The 26,978-nt window shown below is 42.3% G+C and overlaps 1 protein-coding gene and 1 non-coding gene across 2 annotated transcripts; both read left to right on the forward strand.

Moving 5' to 3' along the window:
- LOC146953750 (small nucleolar RNA R71) lies at window positions 1–107 on the forward strand. The gene has a single exon (XR_015025161.1). It is a non-coding gene; the product is annotated as a small nucleolar RNA R71 (small nucleolar RNA).
- An 8,264-nt stretch (window positions 108–8,371) lies between these two features.
- On the forward strand, window positions 8,372–9,772 carry LOC146953751 (uncharacterized). The gene has a single exon (XM_085742577.1). It carries the CDS (start codon window positions 8,372–8,374, stop codon window positions 9,770–9,772), a length of 1,401 nt encoding a protein of 466 aa, XP_085598703.1.
- Window positions 9,773–26,978: the final 17,206 nt, after the last annotated feature.

Here is a 26,978-nt window from a genome sequence, read left to right on the forward strand (position 1 = left end):
AGACCATGGTGGGGACAAAGTCTAAGCATTTCTTTGAAACGCTCCCACGCATCATAGAGAGACTCCCCATCTTTTTGATTGAACCGAGTAATTTGGTCCCTTTGTTTAGCAGTTTTGTATGGGGGAAAGAAACGGGCAAGGAATGATTGCCTCATCTGATCCCATGAAGTAATGGAACCGACTTCGAGGGAATGGAACAAAGCGCTAGCTCTATCCCTTAAGGAAAAGGGAAAGAGATGAAGTCTTACGGCCTCTTGGTTCTCCTTCATGGTTCCACTAATTTGTAGGAAAACATCGATGTGAAGATTGGGATCCTCGGTGTGGGATCCCGAAAATTGGTTTTGCTGCACCAAGTTAAGTAGGTCATGCTTGATTTCAAAGTTGCCATCCTCAACCGTTGGGTACACTATAATAGCTTGTGGCTCAGCCGTAGACGGCGTTGCATACTCTTTGAGAGTGCGATTGGCCATGGCGGTATTATTTTGTGCCTCTCTCCTCCTTTTATGTAAAAACCTTTCGATCTCGGGTATTAATACCACTCGATTTCTAGTTCTTCGCATAAAAGGTTGAGAACCCAAGAAGTTAACGATAACAGAAAAATAAAAAGAAAAGAAAAAGAGAATAAAAAGAAGAAGAGAGGATTCTAATCACTAAAGAAAAGTTAATTAAATTAGTTAACTCCCCGGCAACGGCGCCAAAAACTTGATAGAGCCAAATCGCAAGTGCACGGTCTATCGAAGTAATAGTAGTAAGAGTGAGTATCGTTCCGCTAGGGAGTTGTTCAATTTAACTAACTTTAAAAGAATGATTAGAAGAGAAGAAAAGTTATAAAAAGGGAGGTTTAGTTGCTGAAGGTAAATAACAATAATAATAAAAGAGCCTTGGGATCATTGGTTCGTCATAACAACGAATCCTTCACAATCAAGCCTTAAACTTATAATTCTACATTATTCTTAATTTCTAAAGACAAGTTTCTCTTTAGCGTATCAAAGCTTCTCTCGAAGTCAGTGAGTGTATCCCTCCAGCAACCACACCTATTCTCATGGGTGATTGCCTTTGGGACCCTTGAAGATCGAAACTTTATATGTCTCAAGGTTTACTAGACTATTCTCATGTTTCACAAACCTTGTCTAAATTCACTTGTTCGAATATCAAAGCTCCGCGTTCGCTTTATGAATTGATATTTGAAATGATGAATTAACGATTATCAAACCCTCCGTGTTCGCTTCCACAGTTTGATAATAGTTAATTCATGTTAAAGCGGTGAATTTAGATTAGGAATTAGGTAACATATAATTAGGGTATAAGGCTTGGATTGATTCAGATTACGTCATTAGACTTATCCAACAATCCCAAGACAAAGAAGTCTACTCACTCATGTTCATCGTAGACATGGGGGAAGAAGAGAGAAAGCAATAAAATAAATTGCGAGAAAGAAAGTAAAGGAAATAAAAGAACTTTATTGAAATAATTCACTAAAATATTCTAAGGAAAGGTGAATGTTTATGATGGAGATCTACTCTATTTATAGTTTTACAATTGACTTAAAAACTAAGCAACTATAAGGGCAAATCAGTAAAGCTGCAACAGGGTAACTTGGGCTTGAAGAAAAGAAGCAAAAGAGCATCCTGGAGGGTGGCACGGCCGTGCCACATATTGGCACGGGTCGTGCCAAGCTTCTGACTTGATAGAGACATATTTTTGTCTCGTATCTTCGTATTTTCGCACTGTATTTGCTCTAGTCCTCTTTCTTTTGCTCCAAGACACCTTCCACCATATATTCGTTACTAAAATAAAATAAAAAGCAATTTAAAGTAAAATATTCAAAAAGGAAATAAATATGCAATAAAATAAAATCAAATCTAAATAAAACTAAACTAAATAATGCATTAAATTAGACTAAATTATGACTCATCAAGGTCGAAGTCCTGCCAATAGGAGTTCTGCTAAAGCCCAAGATTGATCGAATTTAAACATATGATGATCTTGTACAAATATATCAAAAGAGGTTTGAAACAAGCTTCCAACAAGAAGGTTCATCCCCGTGAAATTTAAGAAAGAGACTTTGTACTACTTTCTAACCAGACTCCAGGGGCAAGTGGACGCCTAAATAAGAAGGCCCATGTGCAATGACTTTCGCAACTACGGATGGTGACAAACTCACGCGTCATATGAACGCTGATGCAGTCAAGAAATACTCTGTCAAAAATAAAAAGCTCGATAAGTCGCAAACCTGAAAAGGCAGCTTAGGCAAAAATGAGTGTCTCGGTGGACTGAAAACCAAAAGGGCGGTCCAAGCAAAAGTTAGAGACATGAACAAAAAATGATTCTCCTGATAGATTGAAAACCCGATAAGGGCAATCTATGCAAAATTTAAGGATCATGACAAGTAACTGCATCAGTCAGCATAGTCTACATGGGGCATCCAGTCATCAAAAGAACCTCCGATTCAAAGCATCTACAAATCAAAGACTCGAAACTGGGACATTCAAAGTTGTTATGGAGTGTAACGGTTATTGTGTTCAATGTACCTTTCCATATATTTACCATTTTCCAAATTTTTCAAAGATCTGTGGAGCCATGCCATTGGCAGGTCACCACTCAATTCATCAAATTTGAGCCTGAGCCCATTTATTTGGAACTCTCATTTATTCTATTTGCAAAGTTTTTTCTATTTTTGATGGCGATACTTGAAGCAAAAAATTTCAAAATACAAAAACTTTTTATCTTTTGACAAGTGTGAACAACAAACACACTCCATTTGAACTCGTGAGTAGATGAAGCGTACGTCAACATCAGCCTCGAGAACGGTTACATTCCGGAAGTGAAACATGGCTAAGCAATGTGGAGAGGTCCTCTGCTTTGAGCAAGATGCTATCATAGTCCAAAAATAAAAAAAATATACAAAGCTCGCTAAGTTGAAAACACGAAAGAGTGGCTTAGGCAATAGAGAGCGTCCCAGTGGACTGAAAACCCGAAAGGGCGGTCCAGACAAAAATTAGGGGCACAAAAAAGGAATATACTCCTGGTGGACTGAACACCTGAAAGGACGGTCCAGGCAAAAGTTAGGGATTTAAAAAAAAAACAAAAACAAAAAAAACATGACTGTTGAAGCATGCCAGAGGAAGAGCACTTTGTGTCGATATACAAATGGCAACTTCTTGTGCCAGGTTTTACCATGTCAACGGCTCGATTTGCTCACAATATTATCATCTCCAAGGAAGTTTGCCGAGTGTTTGTATTGCGATGTCAGTCTGCCTCCCATCTTACCTGTCTTGTCTCGTTTCATCGAGTCGCCTGTCATATCCAATTTATACAGTTGTACATTCATACATTCATACAATTATACATTCATACATTAATACTTTCACACATTAATTCATACACAACATATACATAATATCAATTCATACATGGTTGCATCAGTCACCCAAAGTCTTGTTTGGTCGTGTTCTTTCATCTCAGTCCTCAATCGTTTCAAGCTGCTAGTCCTAAACAACGGGCCGCTTGAGTCTAATTTTTATCTTGTTTCAAGCTGCCAGTCCCAAACAACGGACCGCTTGAGTTTCCTTCTAGTCTTGTTTCAAGCTGCTAGTCCTAAACAACAGATCGTTTGAGTTTACTTTTCATGTTGCTTCAAGCTGCTAGTCTTAAACAACGGACCGCTTGAGTCTACATCTTATCTTGTTTCAAGCTGCCAGTCCTAAACAACTGACCGCTTGAGTTTACCTTTTTGTCTTGTTTCAAGCTGCTAGTCCTAAACAACAGATCGTTTGAGTTTACTTTTCATGTTGCTTCAAGCTGCTAGTCTTAAACAACGGACCACTTGAGTTTACCATTTTGTCTTGTTTCAAGCTGTTAGTCCTAATCAACGGACCACTTGAGTTTACCTTTTCACCTTGTTTTAAGCTGCCAGTCCTAATTAACGGACCGCTTGAGTTTACCTTTTGATCTTATTTCAAACTGCCAGTCCTAAATAACGGACCGTTTGACTTTACCTTTTATCTTGTTTCAAGCTGACAGTCCCTAACAAAGGATCGCTTGAGTTTGCTTTTTGTCTTGTTTCAAGCTGCCAGTCCCTAACAACGGACCGCTTGAGTTTACCTTTCTGTCTTATTTCAAGCTGCCAGTCCTAAACAACAGACTGCTTGAGGTTACCCTTCGTCACATTTCAAACGGTCAGTTCCAGCCAATGAACAGTTCGAAATCACATTTTATTTTCTCCAGTGTCATCCCCAGTTTATCTGTTCAAGAGATGTCACTAATCAAATCAATTTCAATGGTGTCATCCCCAGTTAATCTGTTCTAGTGATGTCACTAATCAAATCAATTTCAATTCAAATCAATTTCAATGGTGTCATCCCCAGTTAATCTGTTCTAGTGATGTCACTAATCAATTTCAATTTCAATAGTGTCATCCCCAGCTTCGCTGATCTAGTGATGTCACTAAAAAGTTTTGTCTTCATTAAGCTATCGTTCCAAACCAATACAGTAGTAGACAATCTTTTCCCCAGTAAAACTACATTCCCCTGCTGTGTCGGATCCCTTTCTTTAACGATTTGGGTATCCCGTTGTTTTTTCTCATTCCAGTCAAGTCATCTTTGTCGTCCTGCATTCATACAAGCATTTCACGAGCATTCATAGTATCTTAGGTCCAAAATTGGTGTACTTTGTATTTAAGTCTCTTCGCTCCGATCGAATCAAAGATTTCATCTTCAAATCTCCGGACGAAGAAACTTAAATAGGGGCATCTGTCATACCCAATTTTTGACCGAAGGTACCACTGACACGCGTCGTTTAACCCTGACTAGTTTTCGATTTTCGGCAAAATTCGACAGAGAGGTATTTTAAAGTTCCTCATTTTTTGGTTCTGAGTTGAGCCCTCTTCTCACTTTTTATTTTATTTTTCTAATTTCCATCTTTTATCCAATTTTCAAATTAACTTTAATTTTGCTTTTAAAAATATTTTTTATTATTACTAGTTTTTTTTTCTTTTCTATTTCTAATTTTATTATTATCAGTCTTCATTTTTTTTAACCTCATCTTTTTTATTACGGTTAACCTTTATCTTTTTTTTTTCTTTTTTCTTTTATGTTATTTCTTTTGTCTCATGATAAGTCCAAATTTCCATCCAAATAACACAACATATACGCGCTTCTTCCTTCCTCCATCCCAATCCAATTCTCGGCCTTATCGATCCAGCAATAACACTGCTTATTCTCCTCCCCAAGCCACAAATTTTCAGCAGACATTCAACAAACCCTAACCTAGAATCCAAACACTATATATATAACCTGCAATCACTACACAAAGAGGGCCGACTTTCATAGACAAAAATCAAAATCCCAAGGGCCGAAATTCACCACTTAAACCTGCAAAAAATCCAGTAACATACACAGCCAAAAACGCACAATTTAACCCCAAATTTCACACCAATTTTCACACATGCACACGTATAACCACTGCACAATCCGTCACTAATCCAACACCAAACCAGCTCAACCGCAATCACCCAAACCCATAATCCTCAACACAAATCCGTACCTACAAGTCTAAACCAATCAACAACCCGTCAGTGTCATACCCTTAAACCCCATTGCAAATATCCTAGTGACCGATCCAAAGCAAATCCAACCGCGAATCTGTCGCACCGTACAACAGCAAAACCGCGACGCAACAGCACTGGTGGCCGAACCAACAACAACAGCAGCACAACACAAATCCAGTTGAGTCCAGACACAAGATCGAGTCCAAACCGGCGCCAATCAAACTCAACCCATAACGTCGTTACAAACAGCAAGCAACAGGATTCAATCCTTTTCAAAGGTAGTACTTATTTCTCTTTTCATTAGATATAGGGTAAAGTTTAAACCTTTCTCATCTTAAAGTAAAAATAAATCAAAAATAAAAAGGAGTAGAAGGAGATAGGACACAAAAAAATTTCAAAAAAAGGAGTATACACCAGCGGCGCCGCCACCTGCGACGGTCGGCCGCCGCGCTGCCACTTACCTCCCACCGGAGTTTTATAAGATGAAGAACTGAGACGAGAGAGAACAGTAAGAGAGGAAGACGAGAGAGCTGTGGGAGAGAGGAGAGAGAACGAAGTTGAGAAAATGAAGATTCTGAAGCCTACTGCCTTTTTATATGCTTGTGTAATCCTATGTGCGTGGGTGCATGTTCTACCATGCAGCCTCGCCTCCTGCGCGTTCGATTTTAATCCAATGGTCCATGTTGCTTCATTCTGTGATCTGATCAAAGTTGTACGATCATGATCAAGTGTCCCTCTTTAACCCATCTAAGCCCAACATGCCTGCACCCTATCTGAGACCCAATTTGTTTTTTTATTCTCTGCATCCCCTGATTAATTCCTACACACTCTGCCTCGCATCATATCATGTTATTTCTTTTTCTTCATGCATTTTAATTTCCCTTGTGTATATTTTATTTCTCTGCACTTTATCATTTTCATTTCTTGTGTTTATTAGTTTAGGATGCATAATTTATTGTTTATTCCATTGTGTATACTTAGTTTATGTCTTTTTTATAATCGCATATGATTTAGATTGTATATTAGGTTTGAATGTAAATAATTCATGCATTTTTTAGTTTAGTTTTCACATTTCCTACTTTAATTTAGTTTATAATTATTGCATGGAATTTAGAATGTATAATAGGTTTAAATGTAATTTATTTATTTTTTCTGTCATTTACTTTCGCATTTACTTTCGCAGACCGTAGCATGTACAATTGGTTTTTATGTAATAGCTTTAGGTGCATGTGTGCGTGTGCGTGTATGCGTTACTTTTTATGCTTCGTAGTTTAGGTTAAAGGGCCTCGTGGTGGTCCAACGCCGCCAAAAGGTCTGTTCTGGACCGGCCCAAAGGATTCTTGGCCCATTTACTTTGGCCCAATACCTTACAAAGCCCAAACTCCACGTTGGCATTATTGCTCACAACTTACCCCCTCTCCGCGAGGGGGGTGCACGAAGCAAACGAGACTGGTTCAAACGAACCCCAACGTCTCTTTGCACATTCTGCACGTTTCCCGCAATAAACTCTCCGGCGGTTACACTTCCCACGATTTTGTAACCGCCGTAGCCAGGTGTGCCTCTCCAACGGCTATGCAGCTCTCCACCTCTATAAATAGGGGACTCACTGCAGTCCCCAAGGTAGAATTCTTTTCTCCCTCTAAACCCTCACTCTCTGATCTCTACTGACTTGAGCGTCGGAGTGCCTGCAGGTACATACCCCCATCCGCTCCAAGAAGCATTCTGACGTATTCCACCACCGTCATCACCACCGCATTCAAAGCACCGGTAGTCTCCTTCTGATCAGGTACGATCAGTGGCGCCGTCTGTGGGAAATCTATAAGCTTCCGCGTTTTTATCACTAAAAACCAAAGCTTTTCTCAAAAAACTACAATGGCTGCCAACGGTGCCAAATCCCAACTACGAAGTGAGGTGCGCATTCCTCAATAGGATGGCGTGACATCTTCACCTTCACCTGCGGATACACCCAGGGAGGAACCAGTTCAAGTACTTCCTATCCAACAAAGGCCTCTGCTAGGTCCCAGTCGTCCAAAAGAGATGCCAGAAGATGCAGCATCAACCGGCATACTCATCAGTAACCTGATCCGCACAGTTCAACGACAAACATCGTTACTCAAGGAACAGAACCGGCGGCTGATGGATCTGGAGCAAGCGCGTCCAACCGTCCAAACCCGACGATCTCTCTCCCCAATACGTAACAGAAGAGGAGAGAGCCCCAGTCAGTCACATTCCAGATCCCCTAGGCATTCGGTGAGCATCGGATCTCCGTCCTACACCCGGAGGTCAACAAGGAGGTCCCCTCGACGGTCTCCTCCCAAGAGATCCTCTCCGAGACGGGCCCCATCGAGAAGATCCCCGCCCAAACGCAACAGGTCGTCTTCCAGTTTGTTGGACACCGGCGATACCTGAACGAGCGCTTACGGTCCGTTCACACGGCGTATTTGGGAAGCTCCTATCCCTCGCGGACTGGAAAAACCGCCACAAATGGGCTCATACGACGGGACTTCCGATCCGGATGAGCACATCGAGAACATCAAAGCAGTTCTCACATACCGGTCGGTGCGGGGCGCCGTCAAATGCAAGCTCTTCGTCACCACGCTGAGACGAGGAGCAGTCACATGGTTCAAGAACTTGAGGAGAAACTCCATCGACTCTTGGAGCGACCTCTGCAACGAGTTCACAACCAATTTCACCGCGTCCAGGACGCAACCAAAAACGGTGGCTTCTCTCGAAGCCATCGTCCAAGGAAGAAGCGAGCCTCTCCGAGACTACATCGAGAGGTTCAACAAAGAAGCCGTCTAGGTCCGAGGCGTAAACGAGACAATGAAGTTGTACCTCATTGCCAAAGGTCTGCGCGAAGAGACGGACGTTAAAAAGGCTGTTCTTCTAGATCGCCCGAGGACTCTCAACGAGTTCTCAGCGATCGCCAAGATCTACATTGCCTATGAAGAGGCTTTGTATGCTGACAGCCTCAACAAAGTCGGGAAGGAGGAGCCTGCTGCTGAACCCTCCAGAAAGCCCTTCCAGGAAAAAAAGAAGGAAGGCAAAGCTGCTCGTGAAGGCAAGAGGCCCAACGGCTACTTCACCGAGTACACTCCATTGGCTATGTCAAGGGAGAAAATCCTCGCTGAGATCTTTGTAGCCGATCTAGCAGAAGTCGGCATCAAACTGCCAAAAGCTCCATCTCAGGAGAGGAAGGGATATTGTCGGTTCCACAAGTGCCACGGACACACCACCGACGACTGCATCCATCTGAAGGACGCCATCGAACTCCTCATCCAAAGGGGTCGGCTCAAACAATACGTGAAAAATCCAGAATTGGAAAGGAAAGCTGTCGAACTTGTCGGTGACGGTCCTAAACCTAGCAGAACCATCGCCATGTCCGTGGAGCATCTAGGAGATTTCCATGACAACATGGACATCACCCCCTATTCATGCACCTTGGAGCAGTTCCCTACCGCCAACATCATCACTGGAGGAACGCTTAACATATCCATGGGCAGCATGAAGAGGAAATTTCAGGAGCTCATGGACGTCAATGCCATGGCCCCCTTCAATCGAGGGGGAAGGCCACCTTTGGCATTTTACGACTCCGAACTGCCTGGTGGAGCTTCAAATTATGCCATCCCTTTGCTCGTGCGAGCATCGATGGCCAACGCGGATGTCAGACGAGTCCTGATAGACACAGGGGCCTCATGCGACATCATGTACACCAGCCTGTTCAGAACTCTCCAACTGACAGAGAAAAACCTTTCTCCCTATGTTGGGGATGAACTCTATGGCTTCAACGGCTCATCCACTCAACCATGGGGGTACGTCGAGCTACTGGTCACCTTCGGCGAAGAGGAGGCCAAAAAGACAATAAAGATCTCATTCTTGGTGATCGACTGCCAGTCTCTCTACAATTGCATTATAGGGAGAACCGGGCTCGCCCAACTAGGGGCCGCATGTTCAACCGCTCAACTGAAGTTGAAATACCATGCTAAGGATGGCATCATCGCCTCACTCAGCGGGGACATCGAAGCTGCAAGAAGATGTTTCCTCCAAGCTAATAAAACCCAGAACTCGGTTTCCCAACCCAGCAAACCTGCTGAGGACAAAGGGAAAGCTGCTGCGACTACCCTGGACGCCAATTTGTTCGAACTTGACCCCAGGTTCACCAAAGAAGACCTGAAGGAACAAAAACGGGAGAAGAAGGATCCGCACAACGCGAAACTTCTTTGATCCGCACAACTCCAAAACTTCTTCGGAAACGACCCCTCGAAGAACTTCAAGATTGGCAAGGATCTTCTGAATTTGTCAAGAACCAGCTAATCGCCTGCCTCAGTGAAAACGCTGACCTGTTCGCCTGGAGCGCAATGGACATGCCCAGAATCAACCCTAGCGTTGCCTGTCACCAACTGACAGTGGATCCCGGAGTTAGCGCTGTAGCCCAGCGTCGTAGGAAGCAGTCTCCTGAAAAGTCAGAGGCTGCAGAAAAAGCTGTAAAAGACCTCCTAGAGGAAAAGTTTATTTCCGAGGCCAAATACACTACCTGGCTTTCCAATGTTATACTTGTAAAAAAATCTAATGGAAAATGGCGTATGTGTGTTGACTATACCGATCTTAATAGGGCCTGCCTTAAATACACATATCCTCTTCCTAACATCGACAAACTCGTTGATAAATCCTCTGGCTATAAACTTTTATCCTTCATGGACGCTTATTCTGGGTACAATCAAATACCCATGGCTGAAGAAGATAAAATGAAAACTGCCTTCATGACCGAATCAGGGAACTATTACTACAACGTAATGCCCTTCGGTCTACGAAACGTGGGGGCTACTTATCAACGTATGATGAACAGAGTTTATGACAAGACACTTCTGGGCGACATTCTTGAGGTTTACATGGACGACATGATCATAAAATCCCAACAAGAGGTGGATCATGCCACCCATCTCAAAAGAGTGTTCGAGCAAACTCGGAAATACAATATGAGACTTAATCCAGAAAAATGCACCTTTGAAGTCCAAGCGGGTAAGTTCCTCTGTTTCTATCTAACAGAGAGAGGAATCGAAGCGAATCCATATAAATGCCAAGCATTTACTGAGCTCCCAACGCCCCACTCCAAGAAATGCATCCAAACGTTCAACGGAATGCTGACCGCTCTCTATGTTCGTGGCCAAGTCCGCTCAACACGCACTTCCTTTCTTCAAACTCTTGAGGAAAGAAACGCAGCTCGAATGGACAGACGAGTGCGAAATTGCCTTGCAACACCTCAAAGTAACACTCTCTGCACCACCAATGTTATCGCGACCAGATCAAGGTGAAGTACTATACCTATATCTCTCCGTTTCATCTGACCCGGTAAGCGCCGTCCTCATCAGAGAAACGACGGAGGGGCATAAACCAGTATACTTCACCAGCAAAGCATTAATGGGACCTGAAACAAGGTACCAGAGGATTGAAAAAGTGGCACTCGCACTCCTCACCGCAGCCATAAGACTAAGGCAGTACTTCCTAGCGCACACGGTGATAGTCCGGACAGACCAACCCATCAAAACTCGTAAGTACGCGAACTGCAAACGGAAACAAAACAGTAATACAAGAGGTCCTCGGTGAGCCAAGCATCCAAAACATCAAAACTCTGCATCAAGAGATCAACTCGATCATCGGGATGGAAGACTGGAGAGGACTCATATCTCGATACAAAGAGAATGGCGAACTCCCTACCAATTCGCAAGAAAGAACAAGGTTGAAACGAAGGGCTTGCTCATTCACATTAGTGGAAGGAACCATGTATAAGAGTGGCTTCACCATTCCACTCATCAAGTGCCTGGGACCTAACGAGACCCAAGAAGTCCTTGCCGACGTCCACGACGGCATTTGCAGACAACACCTTGGTGCAAAAGCTCTCGCAAAAAAGGTCCTACGAGCAGGTTACTACTGGCCCACTATGTTGAAAGACGCCAAGATTACGTGAACCTATGCGATAAATGCCACCAACATGGGGACATGCACCTAGCACCCCCTGCTGAGCTGACATCCTTGGTTTCTCCTTGGCCTTTCGCATGGTGGGGCATCGACCTTTTGGGACCATTCCCCAAAGCCTACGGGCAACTCAAATATCTGGTCGTCGCGATCGACTACACAACCAAATGGATCGAAGCAGAACCATTAGCCAAAATCACAGCTAAAAACGTACTCCGTTTCTTCAAAAGAAACATCTTAGCAAGATTTGGAGTGCCAGCATTAGTGATATCCGACAATGGTACACAGTTCACGGACCAAAGGTTCCAGGACTACCTAAGGAATATCAGCATCAAACAAAGCTTCACCTCCGTCGAACACCCTCAAGCCAACGGCCTCGCCGAGGCTGCAAACAGGGTAGTTCTAAGAGGGATACGAAGGAGGCTAGATGCGGCCAAAACACAATGGGCGGAGGAATTACACGCAGTCCTCTGGGCCTACAGAACTACTCCCCATTCTACAACTGGCGAGTCACCCCTTCGACTCACGTATGAGACATAAGCGGTCTTGCCCATTGAGTTAACCGAGCTCACATGGCGCACTGACTACATCACTGACTTCCCGCCAACACGGCGAATCTGCGTGAAGAGCTCGAATTTGTCGACGAAGTCAGGATCAAGGCGACCTTGCGAGAAGCAGCGCTAAAACAAAAAATAGCCGCTCGACACAGCAAAAAGGTCATAAGAAGGGAATTCGAAGTGGGCGATCTCCTCCTCTGGCGAAACCAGAATGACTCCGAAGAAGGGAAACTCGCCGCCAACTGGGACGGCCCCTTCAGGGTCCGAATGAAGACCGGAACGGGAGCTTACGGACTCGAAGACCTCCATCAAAACGCAATTCTAAGAACTTGGAATGCAGAAAAACTCAAAAATTATTACACTTAGACGGCAAACAACGCCAATTTACTCTAATGTACATACTTAGTTCTACAAAACGAACTCATAGCTCTCCGTCGAGCAAATAAACGGAAGAGGAAAGTCGTGCCACTCTGAATCCAAAAAGAAAAAGGATGGGAAGAATCTACACATTCTCTTACTCCTCAGTATGTATGCTTACCGCTGCGACATCACTTCTCGGCATGTTAGGTAGAACCCCAGCTCGCGATGGGTGTTTCACGCCTCAGTGGAATGGACTTAGATAAAATTCTCTCGTTCACCCGCTGTTACACGTCCATAACTTTGGACACACATTCAGATAAGCAATCTCTTAGATGTGCAACACTTTTGACTAATACTCCGGGTAAACAATTAGAAACTTCCTGCCTGAAGCTCTTCCTTGCAAAACTACGCAAAGGTAAAAACTTTCCAAGCAAAGTAACTTATTACCTGGAAAGCAAAAGGCAAAACTTTGATTTCATCAAGTCAAAGAAACAAAACATTGGGCGGGCGTGCAAGACTCTCCAGTCATTAAGTCACTTCGTCGAAATAATGAATGCGGGGGGTAGTCCATCCCACCCACAGTTCGACTTAAGAACTACGCAATTCGAAAGCAGACAAGTTCGCAAGTTGAACAACTAAGAGCGCATGAATTATTGCAATCTGTCAAAACATACAAGATAGATAGATAATTCGAATTATTGCAATCTGTCAAACATACAAGATAGATAGATAGATAATTCGCTCTCAGCAGGTACTTCAAACAGTATAAAAAGCCTCACACGACGAGCATTCAAATTCAAAACATTATACTTGAAAGTAAATCACGCATTTCAGAAACAAGTATAATTGAGAATAAAACAATCATGTTATAAAGGTGCTAAAACCACTAAGGGCGCACAATGTCATTAGAAGATTTTGAAGAAGATATTAATTACAAGGCCTCATCAGGCATGGGCTCCTTCAACATGCCCGTCGTCTTCCTCAGGATCAGGAGGCGGAACGATCACCCCGTCTTTCACCTCGCTAAGAGGGTGAATTCCTTCGACATTCAGCCCAATGCCAGGGTTCGTCACCTTCAACTGGGCCACCGCCCGATCAAAGCCAAGTTGGAGGGCCTCCACCAAGCTTCCTTCCAGCTCACCAATCCTGTCCACAAGGCCGGTAAGCCGCAGGACAGCAAGGTCTTCCGCTTTGTGCTCCCCTGGGAGGTCCGCCTTCTTCAGAGTTTCCTCCAAGGAAACCTTCTCCTCTGCCAGTTTCTGAGAAGATGCGGTCGCCTGCTCCAGGGCAGCCTGAGCATCTGACAACTGCTCCTTCAGAGAAGCAAGTTGACGGTCACGCTCCTCAGCAACAGACCTCTTGCTCCTTTGGTCCTCCTCTAAAGCGGCCACCCATGGCGGACAAGGCATCCCTCTCCTGCGCCAAAGCATCAACCCGAACTTCACTATCCAGCGAAGCGTTGTTCAGAGCAGCGGCGACCTCCAGATCCTTCGTAGTGGCAATAACCCCATCAATTATTGCCTTACTCCGGCCAGCTGGACCCAGATCCTGGATAATCCTCAACTCAGAATCATCCAAGAAAAGGGTCGACTGGGGACCACACTGCTCTGGTTGGACCAGACTTTGGGGAGTTGGAGGAAGTCTCCCTTCTCAGAACGGACAGGGACCGCTTTGATCGGCGTGATTGGATCCTCGGAAGGCACCCTCACCCTTTGCCTCTTGGCAGAATCCTGCACCAGCTCCCCAGATGGCTCCTCCCCGTCCAAATCCACCACAGGATCATGGATTGAGCTAGGACCGGATCCGGAAATCAGATGCTCCAGAGACTGTACATTTTTACGCTTTTTCTTGGCCGAGATCTTTTTGCTCGCCGCATTCACAAGGACTCCCAAGTCTTTCTTCATTTTCTCTGCAAACACAAAGACAAAGGAAATTGCGTCAGTTAGGAGAAACAAACAAGAAGGCAATAAGGGAGACAAGAACGAAAAATAAACTACCCAGGCAGGCATCAAAATTATTAGAGGTCAACAACTCATAAGTATTGATGAAGCGGGGCTTTGTTACCGGGGTCCCGTCCGCACTCATCAAAGGGTTCCCCCGTCGATTAGTCTTAACCTTTTGGGGAAGGGACTCAATGAAAGCCCAGAGTTGTTGACGAAGGCCTTTCTCTTCGTTGGTCAAAGTGGCAACAGTTCGATCGAAATCCTTCAGTTCGTAAGCAAAATGGTCCTGAGACCAGCACAGGTGGAAAAAAGGACGGCGTTCCTGCTCGCCTTCCTTAGCAACTTCCAAGAGATTCTCCAGAGCAGCCGTACTCTTTGGCCGAACCAGAAAGAAGCGCTCTTTGAAACTCCGGATCATCCCGACAAAGGCCTCAAATATCTTCTGGGTCTGACGAAAAGAAACCCAGTCCGTACCCCGCTGTACGATGAAGAAGGAGAAAAAGACGTTCTTGGAGGCAGGGATGCGAAGATAATCGCACAACAGGTCAAAAGCCCTCATGAAGGCATAAGAATTTAGATGAATCTGGGTAGGCGACAGTTTGGTCCAATGGAGCACTGTTATACCCTAATTTTGGACCTAAAAATACTTGTTCAAAATTTTCTTTCATCTTTGATATATGTCTATTACCTCGAAGAATTGCCAATTTGCTATTGTTTACACTGACATTTCACTCTGCTTTACCTCTCAATTTAGCTTTAAAAATCTTTTTCAACTGTGTATTTGTCCATGATTTCTTGCATTTCAAGTCATCCAAAACATCTTTCTTGCACCTCAAGTCATTTGAATTTGTCTCTGATCAATTGCATCTTTCTCTGCATCTTATTTCAATATTGTTTGCGAAATTCATGAAAAAGGGTATTTTAGTCATTTCCTGTATCCAAACTCATTTTAGTCCTTTAAAAATTGTTTGAGTCTTTCCAATTGGTTTGAATAAGTCTTTATTTCAATTCTATGTCAAAATCCATTTCAAAAATTGCATCTGAGTCATTTGAAGTCGTTTTAGTCCTCAGGGGCATTTTGGTCATTTCACACGAAATTTCGACAGAGAGAGGTTACTTTAAAGTACCTCATTTAAATAATTGGTTCATTTTAGTCCGTTTTGTCATTTTTAATCGTTTCACTTTACGTTATTTTCAAATTACATTTTTTACCAATTTTATTTTAATTACATTTTTAGTCCTTTTGCTATTTTTGCATTTTAGTCCTTTATTTTTAGTTAATTGCAGATTAGTCCAAAAGTTTGTTACAAGTCCAGTCCACGTGGCAGATTGTTATTGGTCCAGAACATCACATGTGTCAGCTATAAAAGCCCAGTCACAGGCCAAATCATCACAGATCCATTCACTTTTTTACAACTCATCAAAAACACTTTCACCTTTTCTCTCTCCACAAAAACAGATCAAAAGCCAAAAAATCTGAAGAACTTGCTTGAAGTTCATCAAGAACTTCAACAAGCTCCTTCCAGATCCTCCATAACCGTCACACACACAAACATAACAGAATTCCCAAAAACCACCCTAACCGCCGTAACAACTTCCGACCACCGTCGAAAGCTCATCAATCACCACCGTGATCATCACCAATCCCTCTCACACTTTCCTCTACTGTTACTGGTCTCAAATCCTTCACAGTTTTTCCAAACCCTAACATTCCAAATCTGAAGCAAATCGCAACAAACTGGAATCAAAGAACAGAGAAGATGAAGGAATGAGTCCAAGCCGAATCGCAAGAAAATCAATCCAGATCATAAATCCAGAAACGAGCAAAACGACGAGTTCTTGAACGGCAATTTCTGCAGATCGACGAACAGACTAGTGTGCACATCTGATTACGTCTCAGGAAAGTGGTAAAATCACCATGCTTTATCTCTCTGCGTTCGTATACATGTGTGTGTTCTTATCTTTTTTTTTTACAAAAAAAAAATCGAATATCACTCTCTAGATCTAGACCGAACTAAGCTAGTTTTCAAAATTTTAAAGGTGGATTCGAGAAGAAGAAGAAAATGGATATTCAAAACCGTTAAAAAATTTCAAATCGGAGCATTTTTCATAACTCCGGCGGCGGCGGCGCCACCCTAGGGTGGCCGGCCACCGCGCCAGAGTTCATTTTCTTCTTCTTCTTCGATGGTCTGGTCTTAGAGAGAGAGTCGTGTTATTTTGTTTTTAGAGAGAGGAATTAGGTTTAAAATGAAGAAAACCAACAAGAAAACCCTTATATATGTGCCTATAACCCATAGACCCGGTCCAGACCCGATCCAGACCCATAATCCAACCCGTTTCTCCTCTTGGATTGGGCTTGGGTTTTGGTTTCCTTGCAATTTTCGTTTTAAGTGAATTCTGTGCTATTTCCACACCATCTAATGCTTTTACACCCCTGTTCACTCAAAAAACCCTTTAAAAATTCCACAAAAATTCTAGTAGTTTTTTATGCTTTTTGATATTTTTTTGATGTATCTTCCATGCCAAATCTTGATCACAACATGTGAAGAATATTTTAATTCTTGATTAATGCTTTGTGTCAATTCATGTTCAAATCTTGATAAAATTTCCAAAGCTTTTGTGTGGAGTTGTTGTGATCAATTATTGGCATTGAATGTTTGTTTTACATGTTGAAGATTGCTTCAAAATATATGTGTTCGTGTTTTGTTAATTTGTGTACTTTTTGTTATGTTTCTTGTAAAAGTTGTGATGTGATTTTATTCTTGAGTTTTGGTGCATAAATGTGGCCTTGACCATGTAATCTTTGGAGTGAGTTTACCTATTAAATGTGGTGTGTGCTTGCTGTCTTGGTATAGTTTTTTTGTGTGAATTTTATGTTAGTAAATAATGTGAAACTATCTTGTGAAATAAGGTGTATAAAGAACTTGCAACCCTTATGATCTTTGGTATAGTTAATGACCTTAATTCTCATGTTTTTTTTTGAACTAAGTCACTCAAAACTTCTCCAGTATCATGAGGATTTAGGCCTTTAACCTTACCTTAGAATGGTATTAAAATGTCAAGTCTCTTTTATCACTTTTAGTTAATTTTGCTTGTTACTTCATTTTCAAGTTACATTTACTTTACTATGCCTTTAGTGTGTTGTTTCTATTTCACTTGTGCTACTAACTCCTTTTGTTTCATGTCTCATATCCCATAGCATCTTGCATATTCACTTTGCATATTTCTCTTTTTTTTCTTTCTATATTTCACTTGCAAGCAAATAGAATGTAAAGTTAGGGCTTTGTAATTCTTTTTTATTTTCATGTCTTTAAATTTTTGCAAGACCATAGAATGTATCTAGGCCAATGATGTAAAGGACAATGGACTCTAATGATGTACACCGACACAACCACCGACACATGCACACACATCACATAGATATTTCTAGATGTATGCCTAGGGTATGCATGTTTAGATGTATGTTTAGGATTGCATGTTTAGATGTATGTTTAGGTTTTATGCTTAGAAAAATTATTTTTCAAAAAAATATGAACAATATCACTCAAATCATTTTCTAAATAAACTTTGGGACCAAAATCCCATTGATTTTCCTTTTATTTTCTTAAACAAAATTTTAATGAATTTTAATCATACTTTGACTTTCTTTTGCAAAATAACTAATTCAACTTCACAATTTCACAATCTTATGCCCTTGAGGCCTCTCTCTCTCATTCTTCAAACTCCAATTTTCAAACTTAAAATCAACCAACAAAAACAAAAACATTTTTTGGAAGAGAACTACGGTGGATTTGATCCCTTAAAAGGGTACGTAGGCAAGGAATCAAAATTCCTTCAATTCAAATAAAATAAAAATTCAAACACTTTCTTCTCCCTCCAATTCTTCACTTAGTAAACCTTTAGGCATAAATAAACCCTTTCAAAATAGCATTTAAAAATAAAGCGCGCGCGTAGAAAGTAAAGACGGTTCCTATAGGTTACTATAGTCGTTATGGGTGCCTAACACCTTCCCGTAGCGAAAACAACTCCCGGACCTCGATTCTCAAGGGTTTTGCTTGTTTTTTCCCTTCCCAAGAAAAAAATGAGATATCAACGGTTAAAAAGGTTCAAACGTAATCAATGTTTGACACCCGAAAACCAAGATAAAATAGCTGGCGACTTCACTGGGGAGATTCGAGAGTTACGCCTAGTCTTTAGTTCCACGCTTGCGCTTTCGTTTTTACTTGCTTCTTTTACTTGCTTTCTTATGTGAATAAATGTTTAAATTCTTGCAAACGTGTGGGGTGAGAATATCAAAAGTCCTACACCCGGGCTGAGTGAACTTAGGATTTAGGAGGGATATAATCGACAATTCATTCCGGGGGTTGCCTCGTGTTTTGGATTATGCGATCAATCCCACATAGCTGAGGCATTTTGGGGGTGATGTTGTCGGCGCGTGTTGTCGCGTTTAGGCACTTTACTTCTAATTGTTCTATGACGCTATGAACCGTAGATAACCGAACCCATCCATGGCCATTTTTCTAGGATGTAGTGCAGAGGCTAAATCGAGTGTTGTCTCGAATTTTAGTCGTCACGCGATACTACACTCAAGTTAGACCTTCTTACGGATAATCATGGAGCGAGTGTTGTCTCGTGACACCGTGATATACGTCGGAGAGGTTGCAACTTGGGAACCTTTTTAGAACCCGGTTACTATTTCCTAAAACCCTAGTTTCACCGGACACCGTGTCCACCCATGACTCCTTGACTTTGAACTTCAACCCACCATGTTTTCTCCGAACTTGAACATAATCATGCATACATGCATACATGCATAAACCTTTTTTGCATGCATTGTTATCGAAGGGCTAAGACAAATTGAATTTGTAAACATTGTAGGAATGGGGAAGACTAAGTCATACAAGTTCAAGGAAGTAGATTTGGCTAGTTTGAGAGATTTGGCACTCAAGATTGAGGATCCGACTGGTTTCCGACATCGTTACGGGGCCTTACTTACTCTTCTCCAGACTAATGTGGTTGAGAAGCTTGTGCACACTCTAGTGCAATTCTATGATCGGGAGTATCGGTGCTTTACTTTTCCCGACTTTCAGTTGATGCCTACTTTAGAGGCTTATTCTTGCTTGTTGGGTCTATCTATTGCTAAGGGGGTACCCTTCGCGGGACTTGAGAATCCTCCTACTCCGTTGGTTATTGCTAAAGATCTCTATCTCAAGACCACCGATGTCTCCAAGAATCTTGTCACTAAGGCTCGCATCCGAGGGTTCACTTCGAAGTATCTACTTGAGAAAGCTAACCTCAACACCACTTGTCAAGACACTCTTGAGGCTATTCTTGCACTCCTCATCTATGGGCTTATTCTCTTTCCGAATCTTGATGACTTCGTGGACATGAATGCTATTATGATCTTCCACTCCAAGAATCCGGTTCCTACTTTGCTAGCTGACACATACCATGCTATTCACGATTGATCCGGCAAGGGTCGTGGATACATTCTTTGTTGTGTACCTCTTCTCTATAGGTGGTTTATTTCGCACCTTCCAAAGTCTTTCCATGATAATCCAGAGAATTGGTCTATTTCACAGAGGATCATGGCTCTCACCCCTAATGAAGTGGTTTGGCTCACTCCAGCTTCTAGAGTCAAGGAAATCATCTTCGGTGGTGGGAAGTTTCTTAATGTACCTCTTCTTGGTACCCGGGGTGGAATCAACTGTAACCCGGAGCTCGCCTTGCGACAATTTGGTTTCCCGATGAAAGAAAAGCCCATCAATCTTGCCACATCTCCTTACTTCTTCCACTACTCCAATGCACCCACAGGAATAAGAGAGGATTTCATAGAGGCTTGGTCCAAGCTTCGGAAGAAAGAGGTGAAACACATGGGTGTGAGGTCCGGTATTGCTCATGAGGCCTATACTCAGTGGGTGATAAACCAAGCTGAGAAGATTGGTATGCCTTACCCCTCTATGAGATATGTGTCTGCATCTATTCCTACCATGCCTTTGCCTCTATTACCACCTACTCAGGAGATGTATCAGGAGCATCTAGCTATGGAGAGTCGGGAGAAGCATCAGTGGAGGTCTAGATACTATGAGGCTGAGAACTTGATTATGACTTTGGATGGAAAGGATGAGCAGAAGACTCATGAGGTCTTGAAACTGAAGAAAGAGTTGGCTAAAGCTAGGAAAGAAATTGAAGAAAAGGATAAGATGCTTATGAGGGACTCCAAGAGGGCTAGGGGTGCCCGTGACTTCTATGCCCGATACTGTAGCTATAAGTCTGGGTCCGAGACTGAGGATGATGCTTCCACTTCCTATGCTTGAGGATTTCCATTTCTTGTTGTTATTTCCATTTGGTCATGTTGTTTTACATTTCAAAGTCTATCCCTTGGCTTAGTATTTCAAAGGGAATTATCTTGTAAAACTCTGTGATGTTTGATTGTTTTGTCTGGTTTTGATGTTTTCAATTGTTTAGTAATGTTTATAAATTCCTAATTTGTCTAAAACCCTTCGATAACACAAAAAAAGAGTCTTTTTGCATATGCATTAACACATCTCATGCATCATATGCATTCATTGGTCACAAAAGACTTCTCTCGTGCTCATTGCCTCCTGGTTTTGTCCGCCGTAGTCTGAAAAGTGGCTCGTGCTCGTAAGGTTTACCAACCAGATAGAGTTCATCAAACAAGATTATACAAGAGAAGAAACATGGCTAACTTTGAAGAAGAAAATGCTCAGCTCCGTGCCGAACTGGCTGCTATGAAGGAAGATTTGGCTAAGGCTCATGACGCTTTGTCTACCATGATGGCTGCACAAGAACAACCAGCCACATCTGTCCCAGCTTCTACTGAAGTGATTCCATCTATTCCACTATCTACTGTGATGTCTGATGCTCGGTTTGTTATGCCAAATGGACACCCTTATGGACTCCCAGCTTTCTATGCTCCTAATACTGCGGCTGGTATTTCTGGTATTGGCAATCAAGGGCAGATCCCTGTGACAACTTTTGCTACTACACCTACTTCTATGCCTCAAGTGACTACTATTGTTACCGACCCTGTTGTACACACTGTGCAACAGGTAATTGATGTTGATACTCCGCGCGGACAAGACCCTATAATGGAAGCTATGAGGAGACAGTTAAGAGAATTGGCTGGAGAACTCCGCAAGGTCAAAGCTAGCCGTGGGAATGGTGTTTCTGCTAAGTCTCGTGATCTATGCTTGGTATCCCGATTTGAGATTCCTAAGAAGTTCAAAGTGCCAGATTTTGACAAATACAATGGATCTTTTTGTCCACATAGCCATGTCATTCGGTATGTCCGAAAGATGGCCAACTACGCAGATAATGATGCGCTGATGATCCACTGCTTCCAGGATAGCTTGATGGAAGATGCGGCAGACTGGTACACTGGTTTGAGCAAAGACAATATCCATACTTTTGAAGAACTTGCTGCTGCCTTTGAAAATCACTATGAGTTCAACACCCGCTTGAAGCCTAATAGGGATTCTCTTAAATCTTTGTCTCAGAAGTCAGATGAAACCTTCCGTGAATATGCTCAGAGATGGAGAGGGGTAGCTGCCCGTGTGTCTCCTCGGCTTGATGAGGAAGAATTAACACAGACATTCCTGAAGACTTTGAAGAAGGAATATGTTGAAAGAATGATAGTCTCTGCTCCAAATAACTTCTCCGACATGGTTACTATGGGAACTCGTCTAGAGGAGGCTGTCAGAGAGGGTATCATTGTTCTTGAAAAAGGTGAGTCTTCAGCTAGCGCACCTAAGAAGTATGGTAATGGCCACCATAAGAGGAAAGAATCCGAAGTAGGGATGGTATCTAGTAACCAGCCTAAAGCTGCTGCTCAGTCACCTCTACCCTACCAATACATGCAGTACTCTCAACATCCTTTCTTCCCGCCATTCTACCAGCAATATCCTCTGCCACCGGGTCAACCACCAGTGCCCGTTAATGCCATTGCTCAACAAGTACAACAACAGCCTCCTGCTCAACAGCAACAGCAGCCGCAACAGGGTCCGCGGCCTAAGACTTATTTTCCACCAATACCAATGCGGTATGCTGATCTGCTCCCAACTCTACTTGCTAAGGGCCACTGTGTCACCAGACCAGGCAAGCCTCCGCCTACACCATTGCCTCCCAGGTTCCGACAAGATCTCACATGTGAATTCCATCAGGGCGCTCAAGGCCACGATGTTGAGGGTTGCTATGCTCTAAAGTATATTGTAAAAGACCTGATGGACATAGGACGGTTGACTTTTGAAAATAGTGTTCCTCATGTTCTCGATAATCCACTTCCAAACCATGCCGCTGTCAACATGATCAAGGCTTTCGAAGGAGTTCCTGTTCCTCAAAAGGATCCCATGTTGGATGTCCGCAATGTTGCTACTCCCTTGGTACCGTTACATGTCAAGCTTTGTCAGGCTTCTTTGTTCAATGACGATCATGCTTCATGTTCAGAATGTCTTCAAAACCCTATGGGTTGTTGTGTGGTGCAAGAAGATATACAGGGCCTAATGGATGATAAACACTTGACTGCCAGTGATGTTTGTGTGATTGTGCCAGTGTTTCATGATTCTCCTGCTGGAAGTGCATCCCAGACAAGGAATGTTGAACCTTTGGTGATCAGGCTACCTGGTCCGGTATCTTATGCCTCTACAAAAGCAATCCCTTACAAGTACGATGCGACTATGATTGAGAATGGAGTAGAAGTGCCTCTAGTATCCCCAGCTACGGTTGACAACGTTGCTAGTGAGATTACAGCTCTGAGAAGCGGAAAAGTCCGTCCACCCTTGTTCCAAAAGAAGGTGGTTACACCTGTTGCTACAATAACTCCACCAGTTGCTCCTCCTGTTGACAAGAACACCAGCCCATTAGGCCAATCTATTGAAGAGTCTAATTTGGACGAAATTCTGAGGCTTATCAAAAAGAGCGACTATAAGATTGTAGACCAGCTGCTGCAAACTCCGTCAAAAATATCCATCCTGTCTCTGCTCCTAAGCTCAGAAGCTCACTGTAACATCCCGATATTTTATATATGTAGTTCTTAATGATTTTTCTTGATTTATTATTTATTCAATATTTTATTTTATGAGTAAGGAAATTGACCCTTACAACCAACATTTTAGGTACCAAAGAGAAGATGGTTTATGCCTTGAAGTTTTTGCTTGAAGTGCGTACGGGGACATAAATTGGGTTTTTGCTTGAATTGTAATTTTAGATGTAATTTTGAAGGACATTTAGTTTAAGAATTTTTATTAAATTATGTAAAGAATTTTGTATAGGTTTTTGTGAATAATTTATTATTGATGAAATAAAAATAAAGTCGTTTTTTTAGTAATGAAAATGATTTAGACGTAATGTCTTGGACCAAAAATCCGGGGCGTTACACTCACAGGAAAGTGTTGATGAAAGTGCTGGAACAGGCCTATGTTGATCATGAAGTCTCCGTGGATCAGTTCAATGGAATAGTGGGTAACATTACTGCTTGCAATAACTTGGGGTTTGGTGACGATGAGCTTCCCGAAGCCGGAAAACACCACAACTTGGCTCTGCATATCTCAGTACACTGCAAGTCTAACATGATATCCAATGTGCTGGTGGACACTGGATCATCTTTAAATGTAATGCCTGAGTCTACACTAAGACAATTGAGTCATCATGGAATTTCTCTGAGGGGAAGCAGCTATTTGGTTAAGGCTTTCGACGGATCTCGCAAGGATGTTCTTGGGGAAGTAGACTTGCCAATTACCATTGGTCCTGAGACATTTCAGATTACTTTCCAGGTCATGGACATCAATGCTTCTTACAGTTGTCTCCTCGGAAGACCGTGGATTCACGATGCTGGGGTAGTAACTTCTACTCTGCATCAGAAACTCAAGTTTATGAGGAATGATAAGCTTGTCACTGTACATGGTGAAGAAGCATATCTGGTTAGCCAAGTGTCATCTTTCTCTTGTGTTGAAGCAGGGTCCGCTGAAGGGACGTCATTTCAAGGCTTGACTGTTGAAGGTGCAAAACCCCGGAGGGCTAGTGCTAGTATGGCTTCATTGAAAGACGCCCAGAAGGCTGTTCAAGAAGGGCAAGCTGCTGGCTGGGGCAAAGTGATTCAGATTTTTGGAAAACAAGCGTAAAGAGGGCCTTGGATTCTCCCCGACCTCAGGCGTTTCAACAGGAACTTTCTACAGTGCTGGGTTTATCAATGCTATTGCTGAAGATGCTGCTGAAAGTAGTTATGTGCCTACATTTGTTGTACCAGGAGGCACCGTGAGAAATTGGGAGGCCATTGATGTTCCTTTAGTCATGCATGCTTCCATGTAATGTGTCGTGTTGCTCATGTTTTTCTTTGTTTTCAAAATAACAATCCTTTCGCTCTGCCCGAGGCGAAAGTGATATCATTGTAAGGGCATGTTTGTTTCGGCATTGCCGTTATCAATAAAAGTTGTCGTCTTTTCCGCGACTCTTTGTTTTTATACTTTTTAGTACCTTTTTCTTGGAAATAATGGTAATGCCAGAAAAAACCAAAACATCTGTATTTTCTTATTAATTTCAAAAATCTGCATGAAAAACATTTTTCTAAAATCATCACAATCATATTATGCAGATTGAACCACAATAAACCCGTTGAACACAGTGACCCTATGGTTCCTCCAAATTTTGAATTCCCTGTATATGAAGCTGAAGATGAGGAGGATGATGAAGAGATACCGTATGAGATCACTCGACTGCTTGAACAAGAAAGGAGAGCCATTCAGCCTCACCAAGAAGAGATTGAGCTCATCAACCTGGGTACTGAAGAGAACAAGCGAGAGATCAAGATTGGTGCTGCGCTTGAGCCAGAAGTGAAAAAGAAGATTACTCAGCTTCTCCATGATTATCCAGATGTCTTTGCATGGTCCTATGAAGATATGCCGGGTCTAGATCCCAAGATTGTGGAACATCGGATACCGACAAGACTTAAATGTCCTCCTATCAAACAGAAATTGAGAAGGTCTCGTCCAGACATGGCTCTTAAGATCAAGGCTGAAGTGCAAAAGCAAATTGATGCGGGTTTCCTCATGACAGCTGAATATCCTGAATGGATTGCCAACATTGTACCAGTACCAAAGAAAGATGGGAAAGTTCGAATGTGTGTTGATTACAGAGATCTGAACAAAGCCAGTCCAAAAGATAACTTCCCACTGCCTCATATTGATGTGCTTGTTGACAGTACTGCTCAGTCTAAAGTGTTCTCTTTTATGGATGGTTTCTCTGGCTATAACCAGATACGAATGTCTCCTGAAGATAGAGAAAAGAGGTCCTTCATTACTCCGTGGGGAACATTCTGTTATAAAGTGATGCCGTTTGGCTTGATAAATGCTGGTGCCACCTATCAAAGAGGTATGACAACTCTGTTTCATGATATGATTCACAAAGAGATTGAAGTATATGTTGATGACATGATTGTGAAATCAAGTGATGAAGAGCAGCATGTTGTGTATTTGAAAAAGATGTTCGAAAGACAAAGAAAGTACAAGCTGCGGTTGAATCCTAACAAGTGCACATTTGGTGTATAGTCTGGAAAGTTGCTAGGCTTCATTGTCAGCCAAAGAGGCATCGAAGTTGATCCTGACAAAGTCCGAGCTATCAGAGAAATGATGGCCCCTCAAACTAAAAAGCAAGTCAGAGGTTTCCTCGGACGCCTGAATTATATTTCAAGATTCATATCTCACATGACTACTACCTGTGGACCAATTTTCAAATTGCTCAGAAAGAATCAGCCTGTTGTATGGAATGATGAATGCCAGGAAGCTTTTGATAGCATTAAAGAATACTTGTTGGAACCACCTATCCTTGTCCCACCAGTGGAAGGAAGGCCTTTGATTATGTATCTGTCAGTGTTAGATGATTCTGTGGGTTGTGTTCTCGGTCAACAAGATGAGACTGGAAAGAAAGAACATGCTATCTATTATCTGAGCAAGAAATTCACTGACTGTGAGACTTGGTATATGTTTTATCTTAGTTTTCGGGTGTCAAACATTGATTAAGTTTGAACCTTTTTAACCGGTGATATCTCATTTTTTCTTGGGAAGGGAAAAAATAAGCAAAACCCTTGAGAATCGAGGTCCGGGAGTTGTTTTCGCTACGGGAAGGTGTTAGGCACCCATAACGACTATAGTATCCTACAGGAACCGTCTTTACTTTCTACGCGCACGCTTTATTTTTAAATGCTATTTGAAAGTGTTTATTTAAGCCTAAGAGTTTTCTAAGTCAAGAATTGGAGGGAGGAGAAAGTGTTTGAATTTTTATTTTATTTGAATTGAAGGAATATTGGTTCCTTGCCTACGTACCCTTTTAAGGGATCCAATCCACCGTAGTTCTCTTCCAAAAGTGTTTTTGTTTTTGTTGGTTGATTTTAAGTTTGAAAATTGGAATTTCGAAGAATGGAGATTGAGAGGCCTCAAAGGCATGAGACTTTAAGAAAAAGTGGGGTTTGATTAGTTACTTTGAAAAAAGGTCAAGTATGATTAAATTTCATTGAAATTTTGATTAAGAAAATAAGGGGAAAATACAATGGGATTTTGATCCCAAGGTTTATTGTGAAAATGATTT

The sequence above is a fragment of the Medicago sativa genome, chromosome 1 (assembly GCF_051527215.1).
Source record: "Medicago sativa cultivar Bolivia chromosome 1, Bolivia_mono, whole genome shotgun sequence".
Taxonomy (NCBI): Eukaryota; Viridiplantae; Streptophyta; class Magnoliopsida; order Fabales; family Fabaceae; genus Medicago; species Medicago sativa.

Bases quoted from the DNA above. Each gene is read 5' to 3' on its own strand.
- LOC146953751 (XM_085742577.1), top strand. From the start codon at position 8,372: ATGAAGTTGTACCTCATTGCCAAAGGTCTGCGCGAAGAGACGGACGTT.